The sequence below is a fragment of the Canis lupus genome, chromosome 26 (genome assembly GCF_011100685.1).
Source record: "Canis lupus familiaris isolate Mischka breed German Shepherd chromosome 26, alternate assembly UU_Cfam_GSD_1.0, whole genome shotgun sequence".
In the NCBI taxonomy this organism is placed as follows: Eukaryota; Metazoa; Chordata; class Mammalia; order Carnivora; family Canidae; genus Canis; species Canis lupus.
In genome coordinates, this window is record NC_049247.1 from 9,513,678 (window position 1) to 9,531,188 (window position 17,511).

Below are 17,511 nucleotides of genomic sequence, written 5' to 3' on the forward strand. Positions count from 1 at the left end.
TGGCGCCTGCCTTTGGCCCAGGGCGCGATTCTGGAGACCCGGGATCGAATCCCACATCGGGCTCCCGGTGCATGGAGCCTGCTTCTCCCTCTGCCTATGTCTCTGCCTCTCTCTCTCTCTCTGTGACTATCATAAATAAATAAATATTTAAAAAAAAAAAAAAAAAAAAAAAAAAAAAAAAAAAGGAAGGAAGGAAGGAAGGAAGGAAGGAAGGAAGGAAGGAAGGAAGGAAGGAAGGAAGGAAGGAAGGAAAGAAAAGAAAAGAAAAGAAAAGAAAAGAAAAGAAAAGAAAGAAAAGAAAAAAAGAAAAGAAAAGAAGAGAAGGCTGAGCATGGCGCTCACATGTGTGCTCTGGTTATGATGACTGCATGAAAATCTTCTCCAAAACTGCATGTCTAGAAACAATGACAGTTGTTTTGCTCACAAATCGGCAGTCTGAGGACAGGATAGCTGGTTTCATTTGGGGGCTGGAATCTCCTGAAGGGTCACTCACATGCGTGGCATGAAGACAGAAGAGCTGGGCTCCCTGGGTCTCTCTATGTCTCTGTCTCTGTGGTTCTCACATGGTCTCTCCAGTGGAGCAGCTTCTGGGTGGCCGGACATCTTACCTGGGGGCTTAGGGCCGCAAAGGTGTGTGTTCCAAGAGAGGGCTGTTTGGGAGCTCATCACCCTTTGTGAGCTAGGCTCTGGAGTCCTGTAGCATCACTTCTACTTGCATTATATTTGTTAGAAGCCAAAGAAGTAGACTCTTAAGTGTCAAAGAATTTGCAGCCATATTTGAAAGCCATCACAGTGGAGAAGGAGCTACCAGAACCCAGAGGATTGCTATGTGGAGAGGGCTGCCTGACCAAAGCTGTGGGCTGTGGGAAAGGACCCCAGCGTCCCTTATGTGTCTGCTCCTTCCTGTCTCCTGCTGGTGTCCTCACTGGCTGAGTCCACCTGAGCCAGAGGGCAAGGAGCTCGTAGACAAGGGGACTGAGGGGCAAAGAGAGTGGGGAGTGCATTTGGAGGGGCAAATGGAAGACACCTGGCACAGAATACACCCCAATGCTCAGTTTCCGCAGAGCTGTCTCTCCATTCCTTCTGTGGTTTATTCAGGCTGGACAACCTAGTGTTCCATCCAGAAAAGGCCGAGGTGCTTGCTGTCCTCCACTGGGAGTTCTCCACCGTAGGCGACCCCCTTGTGGATGTGGCCTGCAGCTGCCTGGCTCATTACCTGCCATCCAGTTCTCCCACTTCCCTGCTGCGAGGTAGGACCTGCTTAGGGGAAAGGAACGGGGAAGGAGGTGGCTCCATTCTCTGAGCATCTGCAGCACCAGAGTAGCTGTGCCAGCATGGATGCGAGAAATTGAGGGTCTGGTGGTTTTGGTGGAAAATGCACGTGGGATGCATTCCTATCATTGAGGGGAAATGGGTGGAGGGGGTATTTTAACTGAGAAGGATGTGTGCATAGAACCCTCTTCTGTTTTTGCAAAACTAATTTCTATTTAATTTTCTAAATGAAAAATACAAGTTTATTTAAAGATTTTGGAGCCAACAGATAACAGAAGGGAAAAGTTAAAGTCCTCGCTAGTCCCAGAGATGACCACTGCCAATATTTTCATCTTTTTGTGTGCGTACATACGTTGGATTAAATGAAAGCTATTCTATAGTTTTGTGGCCAGCTTTTTCTCACTTAATTATATATTTTGGACATGTTTTCATGCCATTAAGTATTTCTTCTACAGCATCATTTTTAACGATGGAATAGGATTTTATGGAATAGAACTAACTTAATCAAGACATTTGATTCCTATTAGGATATTTAATTTGTTTCTGATTTCTTTTATATTACCTCCCCCCAACCTCACAAAAAAGGCTTTGGACATCTTTGTAGGAATAACTTTACCTATGCTATAAGGTATAGCATACTCCTGGATAGGTATACTCCAGGACAAAGCCCTAAGAACAAAATGTATTACATGCTTCTAGCCATGAAAAGGTTACAAATGAAACAAATCAGTAAAAAATTTTATCTGTTGTAATTATTTTTTTCATAATATGGCAAGACCTTTTTTGTTTTTTAAAGTAGGGTCCACACCCTGTGTGGAGCCCAATGTGGGTCTTGAGCTCACAACCCTGAGATCAAGACCTGAGCTGAGATCAAGAGTCGGATGCCACTCAGGTGCTCCAGGATCAGGATTTTTCTTTTAATACTGCTTTTTATCAAATGGTTGATGGAAAATAATATGCTTCCACCCTGAACTGTGATCCAGATGGAAGTGGAGGCCTTTTATTCCTTCCTTTACTGCCAATTTAGTCTAAAATGTTTCAGGGCCAATTTGTGACTAGCTTCATGCTGGGATCCCAGCCTTGTGAGGGCAGAAGAGTTGCTGAAACAAGGAGCTGACCCTGTAAACTAGCTGTGAACTCACTACCAAGGGAGGAGGTGATTTTCATAATTTAGAAGCCTGCGCCCACAGGGGAGCAGAAATCACTGACTGCTCAGAAATGGCTCTGTCTGTCTCCTCAGGTTTGAGTGACTGTGATTTCACTCAGCTGGGAATCCCTACTGTAGAGGAGTATTTGAGGATGTACTGTCTTCACTCGGAGATCCCTCTCCCTGAGAACTGGAACTTCTACATGGCTTTCTCCTTTTTCCGCATGGCCGCAGTTGTGCAAGGAATCTATAAGCACTCACTCACAGGTAATGCTGCCTGAGGATCTGAGTCACAACCACTCAGCTTCTCCCCCCAGAAACCCATCCATGGCCACAGAGGCTTCGGGGGGCACCAGTGTAGCCAAATTCTACAAGAGTCAGTTAATTCAACCATCTGTCATTAATAGCACACAATAATGTATTCTTTAAAATATTTAAACTTTTAAAAATTACTTTTTAAAGATTTATTTTTTATTTATTACAGAGAGAGAGAGAGAGAGAAACAGAGCATGTCCAAGTAGAGGGAGGGGCAGAGGGAGAGAATCTCAAGCAGACTCCCTGCTGAGCACAGACCACCCCCCCCCCCACTTGGGGCTCGATCTCATGATCCATGAGATCATGACTTGAGCCTAAATCACAAGTCGGATGCTTAAGTGACTCAGCCACCCATGCGCCCTAAAGTTTTAAATATAACATACAAAAAACATTAAAGTAAAAACCTACATAATAAGAATTCAATCATAATGAAGAATACAAAATTATTTTCCTTTCTTCTCAGTATCACTTCTCAAAGATAAATATTACCCTTAAAAGTTTCATGGGCCCCCCAATTTTTTCTATATATCTAGCTTCTCTCTTTCCCTCTAAGTTTTTTTTTTAAGATTTTTTAATTTATTTGAGAGAGAGCATAAGCAGGAGGAATGGCAGAGAGAGAGGGAGAAGCAGACTCCCTGCTGAGCAGGAAGCCCAAAGTGGGGCTCTATCCCAGGACCCTGAGATCATGACCCAAGCTGAAGGCAGACACTTAACCATCTGAGCCACCCAGGCACCCCCTCTGAGTTTTATAAAAATATCAGCCTACATGCATTTTTAGTACCTTGAGTTTTAAATTTTTTATGCTTAAGAATTCCTATTAAATATTTCTGTGTGTATATATGTAGGATATGTGTGTATAGTATATATATATGTATATGATTATCATAAATATACTTTACAACATAAGATACGTTCCTTGCTTTTTTCCTACTTAATAATATTTCACAGAGACCTTTCCATATGAGTATATATAGATAGAAAGCATTCTCTTTTTTCTTTTTTTTTTTTTAAGATTTATTTATTTATGATAGACACAGAGAAAGAGAGAGAGAGAGAGAGGCAGAGACACAGGCAGAGGGAGAAGCAGGCTCCATGCCGGGAGCCCGATGCAGGACTCGATCCTGGGACTCTAGGATCGCGCCCTGCACCAAAGGCAGGCGCTAAAACGCTGAGCCACCCAGGGATCCCCTCTTTTTTATTTCTATGGTATATTCCATTCTATGGATATAGCGTAATTTATTTTACCTGTTCTCCTATTGACATATTTTTGGATTGTTCGCACATCTTTGCAATCACAAAGAGTGGTTGGTGAACTTCCTTTTTCACACACTTGTGAATATACCTGAAGAATAAATTCCCAGAATTAGAATTGCTAAATTAAAAGTATGTGCATTTTAAATTTTTGTAGATGTTGCCAAATTGCCCAGCAAGATGATTGCTGAAGGAGAAAAAAGATTATGTGTCTTCTTAGATGGTGGTTTTATATATATGGGAAAATGCTTTATTGAACTAGCTGAGAGTTGGTTCCACATTGTATCTTATTTCCGAGAAGAAAAGTTAAGTGTTGCTACTGAGTACTGATGGTTGAGTTGGACGTGTATATGTAAATAAATGTATCACCTATATACAGAGTGTTTACATATAAATATGAGGGTATAGCATAATCTTACTAGTTTTAATTCTAAATCTAATGGGAGAGCAAATGAAATAATCTATATCCTAAATTAGTCAAGAAGATAGAAAGGCAGATTACAGTTTGCTCCCTATGTGGAAAGGAAGACGGATAGAAAGAAAGTAGATAGATCCTGTGGGAAAGTCCTAGAAATGATGGCTAACCCAGTAGCATTATGTACTCCCTGTTATTCCCATGTCATAATCTCTAAATTCCACTTCCACCCAGAGGAACTGAGACTTCTTAGAGAAGTGGCTCTGCTCAGGTCTAGGACAGGACATCTACAGATGAACCCGGAACACTTTGTCGTACCAGCAAGCAAGGGAGCCGTGGAAGACTGCGGAGTCCTATCTAAAGGACTCAGGAGCCAACCTGAATAGGTGCCCACTTGCTAATGGTGGGATACACTAAGCACCAGTAAGGATGAGGCTGAAATGGATGGGAAGCCATCAAGTATGTTTACATCCAGGAGTAAAGAGCAGCACTGAAACAGAGTCAAAACCTCACTGGTGGGTTTGGAGGGCACCAGGGAAGCAAGCCAGTATTCTAAAGGTTGATAAATAGGGGCGCCTGGGTGGCTCAGCTGGTAAAGCATCTGCCTTTGGCTCAGGTCATGGTTCCTGGGTCCTGGGGTTGAGCCCTGCATTGGGCTCCCTGCTGGGCGAGGAGTCTGCTTCTCTCTCTCCCTTCACCCTTCCCATGCCCATGCTTTTTCTCTCTGGCTTGCTCTCTATCTCAAATGAATAAATAAAATCTTTTTTAAAAAAATAAAAATTGATAAAAGGGAAAAAAGTATACAAATTATAGGTGAGGCTAACCAAGTAACTGGTGAGGGAAAGTTTTTCTCTGGGAAGCATTCTGGACAGAATGACAGAATTCATATATCACCACTTTTCCACCCCTAATATATGAATGGATCTGGAAAATAAGCCTCAGTGGTGCTGACATCAGCAAGAGAGAGACAGCCAGACAATACATACCTCCTGCTGCTTCCCCTAAAAGTCAGACCTGGATCTGACAAAATCTGTAGTGCTAACTACCAGCCTAAAGGAAACAGAGGGTTCAGAGGAGCATTTAAACAGCACGCCTGAGGCACAGCCACTCACAGTCCAGATTCTGGGACACTTCACTGTTTCTTCAACAAACTATTGCTGGGGGAGGGGGGGTAGAAAAAAAATGTAAAAGGAACCTGCAGATCAAAAGGGACTTAAGGGGGACAGCCCAGGTTGCTCAGCGGTTAAACACCACCTTCAGTCCAGGGTGTGATCCTGGAGACCCGGGATCGAGTCCCACATCGGGCTCCCTGCATAGAGCCTGCTTCTCCCTCTGCCTGTGTCTCTGCCTCTCTCTCTCTCTCTTTATGAATAAATAAAATCTTTTTAAAAAGAAAACCAAAAGGGACTTAAGGGGATGCCTGGGTGGCTCACCCATTGAGCGTCTGCCTTTGGCTCAGGCTGTTATATCAGTTCAGGGATCGAGTCCCACATCAGGCTCCCTGTGGGGAACCTGCTTCTCCCTCTGCCTATGTTTCTGCCTCTCTCTGTGTATCTCTCATGAATAAATAAATCTTTAAAAAAACAACAAAAACAAAAGGGACTTAAGGGGCTCCACCTGGGTGGTTCAGTCAGTTGAATATCCAGCATTCAGCTCTAGGTTTCAGCTCAGGTCATGATCTCAGGGTTATGAGATGGAGTACTGCACAGGGCTCCAGACTCAGTGGGGAGTCTGCTAGAAATTCTCTCTCTCCCTCTCCCTCTGCTTCTCCCTCCTCCGTTCTGGCACATGTGTGTGCGCGCTCTCTCTCTCCCTCTCTCTCTCTCTCTCTCTCTCTCTCTGTAAAATAAATAAATAAAATCTTAAAAAAAAAGGGACTTAGAAGAAACATCAGCCTTTACAGTGTTTGGATCTTATTTAGATCCCTATTTGAAAAAATAAATTCTAAAAAAATTTTTTATGACAGTGAAATTTGAATTCTCACTGGACAGTCTGGACACATCATGATATTAAGGAAGCACAGTTAACTTTTTTTAAGTGTGATGATGGTATTGTGTGTTTTTAAGTCTTTGTTTTGAGACATAAATGAAGTATTTATAGATGGAATGATCTGATGTTTATAATTTACTTCAGAAAAACCCAGGGTAGTGAGGGTGGGGATCACAGAGAATGAAACAAGATTGGCCATGCTTTGATGATTGTTGAAGCTGAGTGATAGACTTGTAGGTTCATTATACTCTTTGCTCTATTTGTGTATATCTTTGAAATTTTCCAAAATGAAAAATTAAAACATGAGTAGAAAGAAACCCAGCAGTGGGTTTGCTAGTACTAGAGGAACGTCTTAGCTTTGAGGGCGTCGACACCCCAAGCTTGGTGGCAGCATGTTAACCTCAACCAGGTTCCCACATTCTCATGAGAAAGGCAGTTATAGTAGGGGAATTGATCATTCATTCACAAGTATCTGAACTTCTACTAAGCCAGGTACTGTGCCGGCTGGTACTAGCAGTCCAAAGTCATGAGCAAAACAGTGTCCAGAGAAAATCAGCATCCAAAGTTTAACCCTCCCTGATCTGGAAATAGAGGTCTCAATAAGCAGGAATTCTTAGAAATCATATTTTCCCCTCCTCCAGACAGCATTAGCTCTAACCATCATTTCCCAATTTGTGTTAGGGTTTTGCAATGAAAGCTAACCAGAAATACTTAATTAAGCAGAAGGACTGTGGGGTCCATCAGGTGTCAAACAGGCCTGACTGCCTGTAGGCATTTTCTCTTGGAAAATGTGTTCTCATTGGATTCTGCTTGCATGCCCAGGGATAGGCTGAGTGGATTTTGAATTATCCATTCTAGAATCTCTATACCCATAAACCCCATTGGATTGTCCTAACTGGCTTATCAAGAAACCACTTGACAGTTTGCAAGATCCTGTGTGCCACTGGGGCAGCTCCATGCTTCTCTTGGCTCCAAGGTGAAATACTCCACGTGTTGCCAGCACATAGGAATACAGATGTTCTGTCCTTATGGAACTTTATTCCTCTGATCCTAACGGTGCTCCTTCCCCTCCCACCCAGGAAGCCAGCCAGACACTCTGAGCCAAGTGGTTACGTTTTCTCACATAAAAACAGCAAAATCAGGGGCACTTGGGTGGCTCAGTCAGTTAAGCATCTGCCTTTGGCTCAGGTCATGATTGCTGGGATCAAGCTCCACATTGGGCTCCCTGCTCCTTGGGGAGCCTGCTTCTCTCTCTCCCTCTGCCCCTCCTCCCTGCTTGAACTTTTTCTCTCTCTCTCTCTTTCCTAAATAAATAAATAAATAAATAAATAAATAAATAAATAAATAAAATTTTTATTGAAAAAAACAAAACAGCAAAATCCATATTTTGAAGTAATAGTATAAAGATGTTATATAAGAGGAAACCAAAAACCCAGCTCTATGTTCATGAATATGATATCTGTCTGCTTGTCTTCTCTAATCAGCTGTTAAAATCATTTTTCTGTTAAGAGTTGGGGCACTTAGTACTGCCCTAGAGAGTGGGGTGTGGAGAAGGCACTATGGTGTCTTTTGCAGGACACTTTGATTCACCCCTGGGTGGGGAGAAGGAGAACTGCCACCAGAGCCAAGGGCTGATTTATATTCGGAAAGTGGGTGGTGACGTTTGGGTTTCTGGTAGGTGGCTGCTGAAATTCTAGAAAGGAAGAAGTGCTTGTGACCACAACTTAAGAGGCTGCAGTCTGCTCTGGGATGACATTTGGGAAAATACACAGAAGTGATAGCTTTCAGTCAACCCAAGCTCTCATCGGTGACTTTCCAAGAGACAGAGACAGCAGCACTCTTAGAGGGATATCCAATTAAGAAGAAGAAAATTAAGAGAGCACTTTGTACTCTCTGTTAGAAATTGATAGTTGGGGACGCCTGGGTGGCCCAGGGGTTAAGCGTCTCCCTTCAGCCCAGGGTGTGATCCCGGTCCCAGGATCAAGTTCCACATCAGGCTCCCTGCACAGAGCCTACTTCTCCCTCTGCCTATGTCTCTGCCTCTCTCTCTGTGTCTCTCATGAATAAATAAAAACAAAATCTTTAAAAAAAAAAAAAAAAAGGAAAAGAAAAAGCCATTATGAAGAGCAGTGAGTTTCAGAAGGTTCGTCCCATCCGTGTGCCCATGCAGTTTGAGTAATGAAGGGAAGCACAACCCACTGGTGCTCATCTGCTCTCACTGTACATGTGACTCCAGGAAGGGGACTGTCACATTCCTGACTGCACCCCCCCCACACAGGGGGGTGGCTCCACACCCAGCACCGAGAAGTTGCTGAGTAAAGACTTGTCCAGTGGCCTGCATTCTCTGCTATATAGCAGATGGATTTGGTTCCTAATTTGTAAGGAATAGCATAATATCTTTAACTCAAAGCTGCATGAAAATGGCTCTTTTGGGAAACTGACCCCTGCAGAGGCAGAAGAAAAATAAGCCTCTGCAAAGATCCATTTATTGATTCAAAGAGAATGAAGAAAACACAGTCTCTTTAGAATACGGAAATGCTAAAAATAATCTAGGAGAGCTGGCTGTAGAGAAGCTCACTAAATGGAGACAATATACACACTTCATGCTTGGATCTCAAATGTGATACACAGAATACAAAACGCCACTCTATGACATATATATTTATGTGACGTTGCAGGAAAGATGAACCGTAGAAATAGAGATCCAGAAAAGGATCAAAAAAGAAATTGTTTAGTGTTGCCAAGGGCTGGGGCAAAGGATTGAGTACAGAGGGACACACCATGGAAATTTGGGGATGATGGGCATATTCTGAATCTTGATGATAGTTCTGGTTACCTGACTAAACTCACAGAATTGGACACTTTTTTAAAAAATATTTTACTTATTTATTCATGAAAGGCACAGAGAGAAAGAGAGAGAGAGGCAGAGACACAGGCAGAGGGAGAAGCAGGCTCCATGCAGGGAGCCCGACGTGGGACTCGATCCTGGGTCTCCAGGATCACGCCCTGGGCTGAAGGTGGTGCTAAACCGCTGAGCCACCCAGGCTGCCCAGAATTGTACACTTTTATAAAGAAGGTGTATATACACTATACCTCAATTTTTAATAAATTTACATTAAGGGGCACCTGGATGGTTTAGTCAGTTAAGCGTCCAACTGTTGGTTTCTGCTCAGGTCATGATCTCAGGGTCGTGGAATGGAGCCACATGTGCACACCCTGCTCAGTGGGGAGTCTGTTTCCCCCTCCCTAACCTTCCTCTCCCTCTGCTCCCTGCCCCCTCCCCTTGCACACATGCATGTGCACACTGTCTCTCTCTGAAATAAATAAGCCTTTAAAAAAATTTATATTAAAAAATCCTTTTCAAAAATGTCTTGATGCATGTATTTAAAAAAAAGAAAAAACAGTGAGCATGTAAATTGGAGTGAGTTATGCGGTGCTTGTGCTAGCGTTGATCTGTGCAGAGCAGAGTCCAGAGACCAGGGGCTAATCTGGTCCCCAGTGACACTGTTAACCAGTTTTGTAGTGGGGGCAGTTGAGGGTCGTGCAGGGTACCCACCTGTGACAACAGAAGTGATTGGAGGTCTTCCTGGTTTAATTTAATTTCTTTAGAGATGAGGAGCAAGGAGCAAGCCAGCTGAGCTGGACTCCTGGCTCCCAGGCCACTGCTGTAAGCTTGAGCAGATCCTTGTCTGTTAAGTGGGGAATGAAACCGTCATTGTGCTTCAGGAATTCAATGAGCTATAATAATACAAGCAGAACACTCAGCACTGTGTCGGGTACGTGGCAAATGCTCAGCAAATGGTAGTAGCTGTTAATAGCATTATTATTAAGGGTTGTTTGGGAGTAATCACTGTTTTTCTTTGCTTCTGCTTAGAGCAAGCAAGCTCGGCAGCCACCAAACAAAATGAAAAGCTGATTGAATATATGTCCAACCTGGCATGGGATTTTGCAGTCAAAGAAGGGTTCCGGGTTTTCAAAGAGATGCCTGCCACAAAACCACCAATGAGGATATAACTGCTGTGCCTGGGGTTCTCAGCAGGGCCTGTGACCAGCTCGAGTGTGGTAGGACCTCAGTGGTCAACTCAGCCCTCCTGTCTCTTCCCTGCTGATTGAATATCTCCATGGAAAGCAGCATGTTGCGAGTCAGTAAGACGACATTAACACAGCAGAACCTTAGCTCACTGACTGGATACATCTGTTACCCTCCTAGACAGGTAAAAGGAGGGCTGACTTGAATGATCTCTGGGACGCCTGCATGGCTCAGTCAGTTAAACATCTGCCTTCAGCTCAGGCGACGATCCCAGAGTCCTGGGATCGAGTTCCGCATCAGGCTCCTTGCTTAGGGAGGAGCCTGCTGCTCCCCGTGCTTGTGCTCTCTTTCTCTGACAAATAAATAAATAAAATCTTAAAAAAATAATAATGATCTTTGCTTTCCCTCATCATCAGGAAGAGCTAGCTCTAGATTACTCCATTTTCACTTCACTGCTCTTTCCACGTTACTGTCCTGGATGGATAACTCCGCACAGGCAGAGGAACGCCACGTCTGTACTTCATGCCCTCTGGACACGTGGGCTTATTATTTTATGCACATTTGAAATATGTAAATTTGAAGCAGTGTGATATACAATGCATCAGTTAATAAAGTCTCTCTCTAAAAAACCCATCATGTTAAACCCCAAGGGCTAATGTCCACTGTACACTATTGCTGCTATTGATATGCAGTGACACCACTTTAGCTAATAATGGAAATTCCTCCTGTTCCTTGTCAGGATGAGTCTTGGCTTATGTTAGTTTTTAAGTTTTATTTGAGGTCTTCAGGAGTACACATTTTGCCTGTGATGCAGCCATCATCTATTTTTTAAGAAAATGGCATTACCATTTTTTTTTCTAGTTACAGACCTTTTGCAAAATAACCAAAGCTCAAACATGACAAGAGTAAAAGGAGGGGATCCCTGGGTGGCTCAGCAGTTTAGCGCCGCCTTCGGCCCAGGGCATGATCCCGGAGTCCAGGGATCGAGTCCCATGTCGGGCTCCCTGCATGGAGCCTGCTTCTCCCTCTGCCTGTGTCTCTGCCTCTCTCTCTCTCTCTCTCTCTCTCTCTTTCTCTCTGTGTCTCATGAATAAATAAAATCTTAAAAAAAAGAAAGTAAAAGGAGTTGATGACATAGAAAGACTTCTCTAAAATCCTCTGCTCCCTGAGATAATCACTGTCAACAGCTTGGTGTATTAGGCTGCCAGCTGCTTGTCTCTATTACATATTTACAAATTCCTGTGTGGTAATAGGATTGTTGTATACATTCGATTCTCTCACTTGCTTATTTAACTTAATGACATATCAGTGCCTGGAGATGGACCTTCCAGAGTTTTCACACTGTGGGTATGTAATTCGTCTACCTTCCCCTTGGCTGAGGGATGCTGTGGGTGTCTCATTTGGCAGGCTAGGTCATTCTGAATCAGTTAAGCAGCAAAGGACATTAGCTAGCTGCACGTAGCCAGGGAGGCTGAAGACCCAGCTTCAGAAGTCAAGGGAAAGCAGGCCACAGGGAGTGTGGCCAAGGCTGTCACAAGAGCAGCCAGCTGGGAGGTCTCCTCAGGAAGCTTCCTCAGGACTCTGACTCCTGAGTTTGAGAATTTTCAGCTGGTAGGGGAGCCAGGGAGCAGGCCCCAAGGCCATGCCTTCATTGCCTTAAAGCAGGGAGGAGGAGGGCATGTCTGGCCCCCTTCCCCTTCTGCAGTAGGAGACTCTGCCTTGATCTCATCAAAATGCATATAGTGCGGGAATCCTCCAGAATATGAAGGTGGTTTGGGATGCCTGAGTGGCTCAGTTGTTTAAGCGTCCAACCCTTGATCTCAGCTCAGCTCTTTTTTTTTTTTTTAAGATTTTATTTATTTATTCATGAGAGACAGAGAGAGAGAGAGAGAGGCAGAGACACAGGCAGAGGGAAAAGCAGGCTCTATGCAGGGAGCCCGATGCGGGACCCGATCCTGGGACTCCAGGATCATGCCCTGTGCTGAAGGCAGGCACTAAACCACTGAGCCACCCAGGGATCCCCTCAGCTCAGGTCTTGATCACAAGGTTGTGAGTTCAGTACCACATTGCGCTCCATGTGGGCATGAAGTCTACTTAAAAAAAAAAAAAGTGGTTTCAATCCTGTGCAAACAAGGTGCATTGAATGCTCTTACATACTTCTGTGTGTGTACATTTACTGTTTCTAGAACAGGACAAATTCTTTGAAGTAAAAATAGTGGTCCAAGAATGAGACCATTTAGTGTTTTAATAAAGACTGCCAAGTTTGTTTTTTAAAGATTTTTAAAATTTGAATCTCTACACCCAATGTGGGGCTCAAACTCACAGCCCGGAGATCAAGAGTCACACACTCCACCAACTGAGATAGCTAGGCACCCAACTATTACCAAGTTCTTTTTTTTTTTTTTTTTTCTGTTGCCAAGTTCTGATCAAGAAGGTGCTAACACATGCCCAAGAATGTGTGTATTGCCCTTCCCACCACTGCTTCCCGCCAGTGCACTTCATTCCCACGCATGTGATGTAAGCCCGTCAAGGGCACAGAAGCATTGGCAAAGGAAACACTCAGGACGCCTGGGTGGGGCTCAGCAGTTGAGCGTCTGCCTTCAGCCCAGGGTGTGATCCTGGAGTCCTGGGATCGAGTCCCACATCGGGCTTCCTGCGTGGAGCCTGCTTCTCCCTGTGCCTGTGTCTCTGCCTCTCCCTCTCCCTCTCTCATGAATAAATTAATTTTTTAAAAAAGGAAAAGGGGTGGTGCGGCGGTTTGGTGCCTGCCTTTGGCCCAGGGCGTGATCCTGGAGACCCAGGATCGAATCCCACGTCGGGCTCCCGGTGCATGGAGCCTGCTTCTCTCTCTGCCTCCCCCCCCCCCCCTCTGTGACTATCATAAATAAATAAAAATAAAAAAAAAATAAAAAAATAAAAAAATAATAAAAAAATAAAAAAGGAAAAAGAAACACTCATGCAAACACCTCCAGACCCTAAAAGGAGTGCCAACGAAAAACCTAGATTAGAGATCCTTCTACTTCCAGTTATACCTGAATAGGAACATCATGATAATCAAGATTTGTGGGTAAAGCGGTGAAACTAGCTCGTGGCTTTTATCCCAAGTGTCATTACTCCCATAAATGGGAAGACATATTTGGCCATTCATGGTGCATTTCACAACTCCTGTGAGGTACACATTGTTAACTTTGGTTTAAAGGTGAGGAAACGGATTTGTCCAGGGACACGGCTAGGATTAACAGCATCTGGATTCCTGTCCAGATCTGGCTACAAATTCTGTGGGTCCCCCAACATGTACACAAGGACACGATTAGATCCATTTCCTTGTTCTGTTTCCTCAGAATCCCTTGCTTACTTCTCCCGCCCCAGCCTACTTTATTTGTTCCAGTTAATCTGGCCTTTTGCTCCTTGGTCATTGCACTCTGAGCTAATGAGCTTAATACAACCAGACCAGTGCATGTACTGCTTCTGGAAGTATATCCTTAGACCAGGCCCAATATACACGTAGAAGTCAAGCCAGCTGGTGCCCTCCCAAGGAGAGGTGATGGTGATTATATTCATAATCACTAGCATTTAGTGCAGCCCAGCTGCTTCTCTGTGACACTTCATATTACATGTGTCATCACATTTCATCTTTACAGCAACCCAGTCAGGTGGGTGTTGCAGACACTGGTTGGATTTGAGCTGTCTAGGGTTTAGTCTCCTTTCTCAGTGGCAGCACCCCAGTTTCATTTGAGGGCACTCCTTTCCCCCTCTTTGAATATAGTGGCATAACTGTCAGGGTGCCAGCCCAGCCCTCCCTGGCCAAGAAGTGGGCACATGAGCCAAGCAAGGCCAGCCAGACTCTCTGGAATTCAGAAAGTGAAGAGTTCAAGAAGAAAAGTTGGTACTCACTGGCTCCCTAGCAGCACTGCTGAGCCTCCTATCCATGTGGTTCTCTAGGGCACCTGAGCTCCTGAGGACCTTTCCATTCGGTTCCTTTTTGCCTTTAGTTAGCAACAGTTGTACTACTGCTACAACTCAGTAGTCCTGACTGACAGGTGGGTAGTCATGTCCTGTTCCACATAGGAAGAGACTGGTCAAGTATATTGGCCCGGTATGGCAGGAATGGCCCTAAACCGGGTGGGCCGACTAGTCAGAGTTACGTTTAGAAATCTGGGGTTACTTGTTGGAGGAATGAAGTTGCCCATCATAAAGGAAGCTATTTCAGGGATCTGCCTATGCACCATATCAAAGCAGCTGAGGCTGCAGCCACATGGATTGGGACCAGTTCCTATCAGGCACGCTAACAGATCCTTCAGTCTCCTACGTTCACAAAGCATGTTCTAGAAGATTCATTATAACTTTAGTAATGCCAACAATGGTGGAAGGTGGGATACATGGGTGTCTGGGATATGGAGATTGCAGGGAGTGAACTGATTATCACCATCTTGGCTAGGACTCGGCCACTCCAGGTTTCCTCAGGCTTATCCCACCCACAAAATCCAAAGGTTTTCTCTCCAGCCCAATGATGCTGACATCATTATTTTGGGCATCATTTCATTTCTGGCTATTTACTTTCTGCCTTCCAATCCCTTTCACTATTTTCCACAGGCCAAAGTACAAAAGAATCACCCACTGTAGTTCTTGGATGTGTTTTTCCTGGGAGAGGAGAAAGCCAAGGCTGAAGGACCATGGAAGCTTTGCCTACCCTTGGAGGCTGATCCTGAGCAGGACTGACCAATGTTGAGTGTGCACATCTGCGTGAACTTTGAGCATGTCTGTATGCTACTAACTTTCCTTCTTTAAGATATTCCTGAGCAGGGGCACCTGGGTAGCTCAGTGGTGAAGTGTCTGCCTTTGGCTCAGGTCATGAGGTCCTAGGATCAAGTCCCACATTGGGCTCCCCGCGTGGTGCCTGCTTCTCCCTCTGCCTGTGTCTCTGCCTCTCTCTGTGTGTCTCTCATGAATAAATAAATAAAATCTTTAAAAACAAAAAAGATTTTCACGAGCATACAAGGAGATTCTAGTCCTCTCCAAGGATGTCCGTCCCCATCCTGTGCTCACAGGCTTCCCCTGGCTCCATGGGCTGCAGGAACACTGATACAGACTTCAAGTGTTCATGAGGGAGGACAGCTTCGGGTGGCAGGCTGGAGCCAGAGCAAGAAAGCAGCTCAGGATGGGAGTCTTCCAGGGAACAAGGGAACACAGGAGCCAGGTGAGACTCAGGCCTAGCTGGCTTCTGTGAGTCTTCAGCCCTCCAGTTCCAGTTTATTTACTCTCAACAAAGGAGGTTCATGGCTGGGCTTCAGGAAAAACCTTCATGACAGTGTCAGAGGGCAATGCAGCTTGGAAGGAGCCCTGGCTCCACTTCCAGGGTATTTGAAATTTTGAATATGTACCTGGGAGTCACTGTTATGCCTTCACTCCTTTTCAGATATTTAATTGGTCTGTTCCAGATTCAGGGAACATGGAGCTTCTAGTGCAATACAGCCCCAGGAGCAAAAGACCCATTGGCTGTTTGTTTTCAGAGGGAGAGGCCTGCTCCCATTTTGATAGGACCCAGCCCCCAGCACCTCACTTGGGGCACTGCCTCCCTGCAGCTCCTCGTTCTCAGGCCAGACCCCTGGGGAGGGGGGGGTCTCTGGTCTCTGAGAATGCGATGACATCTGGAGGGCCTTGTGCTTCTGCATTTGATTTCCATGCATAAATCTCACCCACGAGGCAAATTTCAGACAGGTATTTTAATACTTTTTTTTCCCCCTCTTCCGAACTTAGAAGATAAACAATCATATATAAGATGAAGAGACCACATAAGACAGAAGCAGGAGGCAGGAAGTGCCCTATACACCCTCTCTTCTAGGTCCCAGTAGACTGCTGACCTCCAGGCCTGGAGGGGCTCCTTCTCTCTGCCAACAGTGTTCACATTTGCATTTTCATTGTTTCCAAAGGATTGCTACAGTACTAGGGTCACATCCCACCAAGGAGTTTCATTCAGTTCAAGGGAGAGTCACTATGTTTTAGAAAAGGAACGGCAAAATATTCACTTACCACTGTAAATCAGTGTTTTATTTCCTATCTTTAATAGGCTCCTTCCTGCCCTCCCATCCCCTTCAACCATGTCCCAGTTGGAAGGCTGAGTAAAGGGCAGGAATATTGCCAGCCGGTGACCTGAACTGAGGCAAGTAATAAACACATCCAATGGAAACAGGTAGACAGACTGCTCAGTGGGAATCTTCTGGGTGTTTCAGTAGCCCTGGTGAAGTCCTGTTTGAGCAGGTGGCTGTGCTCAAGAAGAACATGGTCCTGGGCCCCTGGCTGAGGCTTCAAGATCACCAGGGTAGACTGGATCCCAGCAGGATCCATCAATGCACGTGGCCGACTGGGTCCTCACAGAGGATCTTGGTGCTCAGGAAAGCCCTCCTGAGTGCTTCTCCCTGTGCCTGCTCTGACCTGGAGCCACCTGTCTGTTTTGCCTTTGAACCTCAAATCCTAACCGTTTGCTGAGAGCACTTAGCAGGTGAAGCAAGATGATGTTCTTGCCAAGAAGCTGAGTCCCTGTCTTTGCTTTGTATCTGTTACTTTGGTGAAGTTTGAAATTCAGAGTGTAATGAGTCTCAAGCTCTGTTGAGGTGATTGGAAGGAAAAGACCAGCCTCTGTGGCAGAAGGCAAAGTTCCATAGTCCAAAAGGTCATGGGCTGCTGAGGACCACTTCTGCTACTAGGTCATCTTTAAAAATCAGATACCAAGGATACCTGGGTGGCTCAGCGGTTGAGTGTCTTGGGCTCGGGGCGGGATCCCGGGATTGAGTCCCAGATCAGGCTCCCTGCAGGGAGCATGCTTCTCCCTCTGCCTATGTCTCTTTCTGTCTCTCATAAATAAATAAATAAATAAATAAATAAATAAATAAATAAATAAATAAATGTTTTAAAAATTAAAAAAAGAAAAATCAGATACCAGAGAAAACCCACATTGGTGGCTTCTGTCCCTGGGGTTCTAGTGTCTAGCCCTAGACCACCCTCCTCCCCCAGCATGTCCACAGAAAACTTTATTCTTTGATCCCCTCAAAGGGTGGAAGCCCATGTAAAAGAGCTATTTCTGGGAATGGTAAT

General features: G+C 44.8%; 1 protein-coding gene across 6 annotated transcripts in view; it reads left to right on the forward strand.

Annotated features, from left to right (window-relative positions):
• ACAD10 (acyl-CoA dehydrogenase family member 10) overlaps window positions 1-15,316 on the forward strand; it is a 46,959-nt gene extending 31,643 nt beyond the window's left edge. For 4 of the 6 annotated variants that reach the window (XM_038575108.1, XM_038575107.1, XM_038575106.1 and 1 more), the window contains exons 11-13: window positions 1,099-1,250; window positions 2,513-2,686; window positions 10,264-10,780. In XM_038575108.1, the coding sequence (XP_038431036.1) occupies window positions 1,099-1,250; window positions 2,513-2,686; window positions 10,264-10,403 (466 nt within the window). In that variant the 3' untranslated portion in view covers window positions 10,404-10,780. Of the gene's footprint in view, window positions 1-1,098; window positions 1,251-2,512; window positions 2,687-10,263; window positions 10,782-15,012 lie in introns of those variants that run through there. The other 2 variants (XM_038575110.1, XM_038575111.1) reach the window with 2 other exon arrangements.
• Window positions 15,317-17,511: the final 2,195 nt, after the last annotated feature.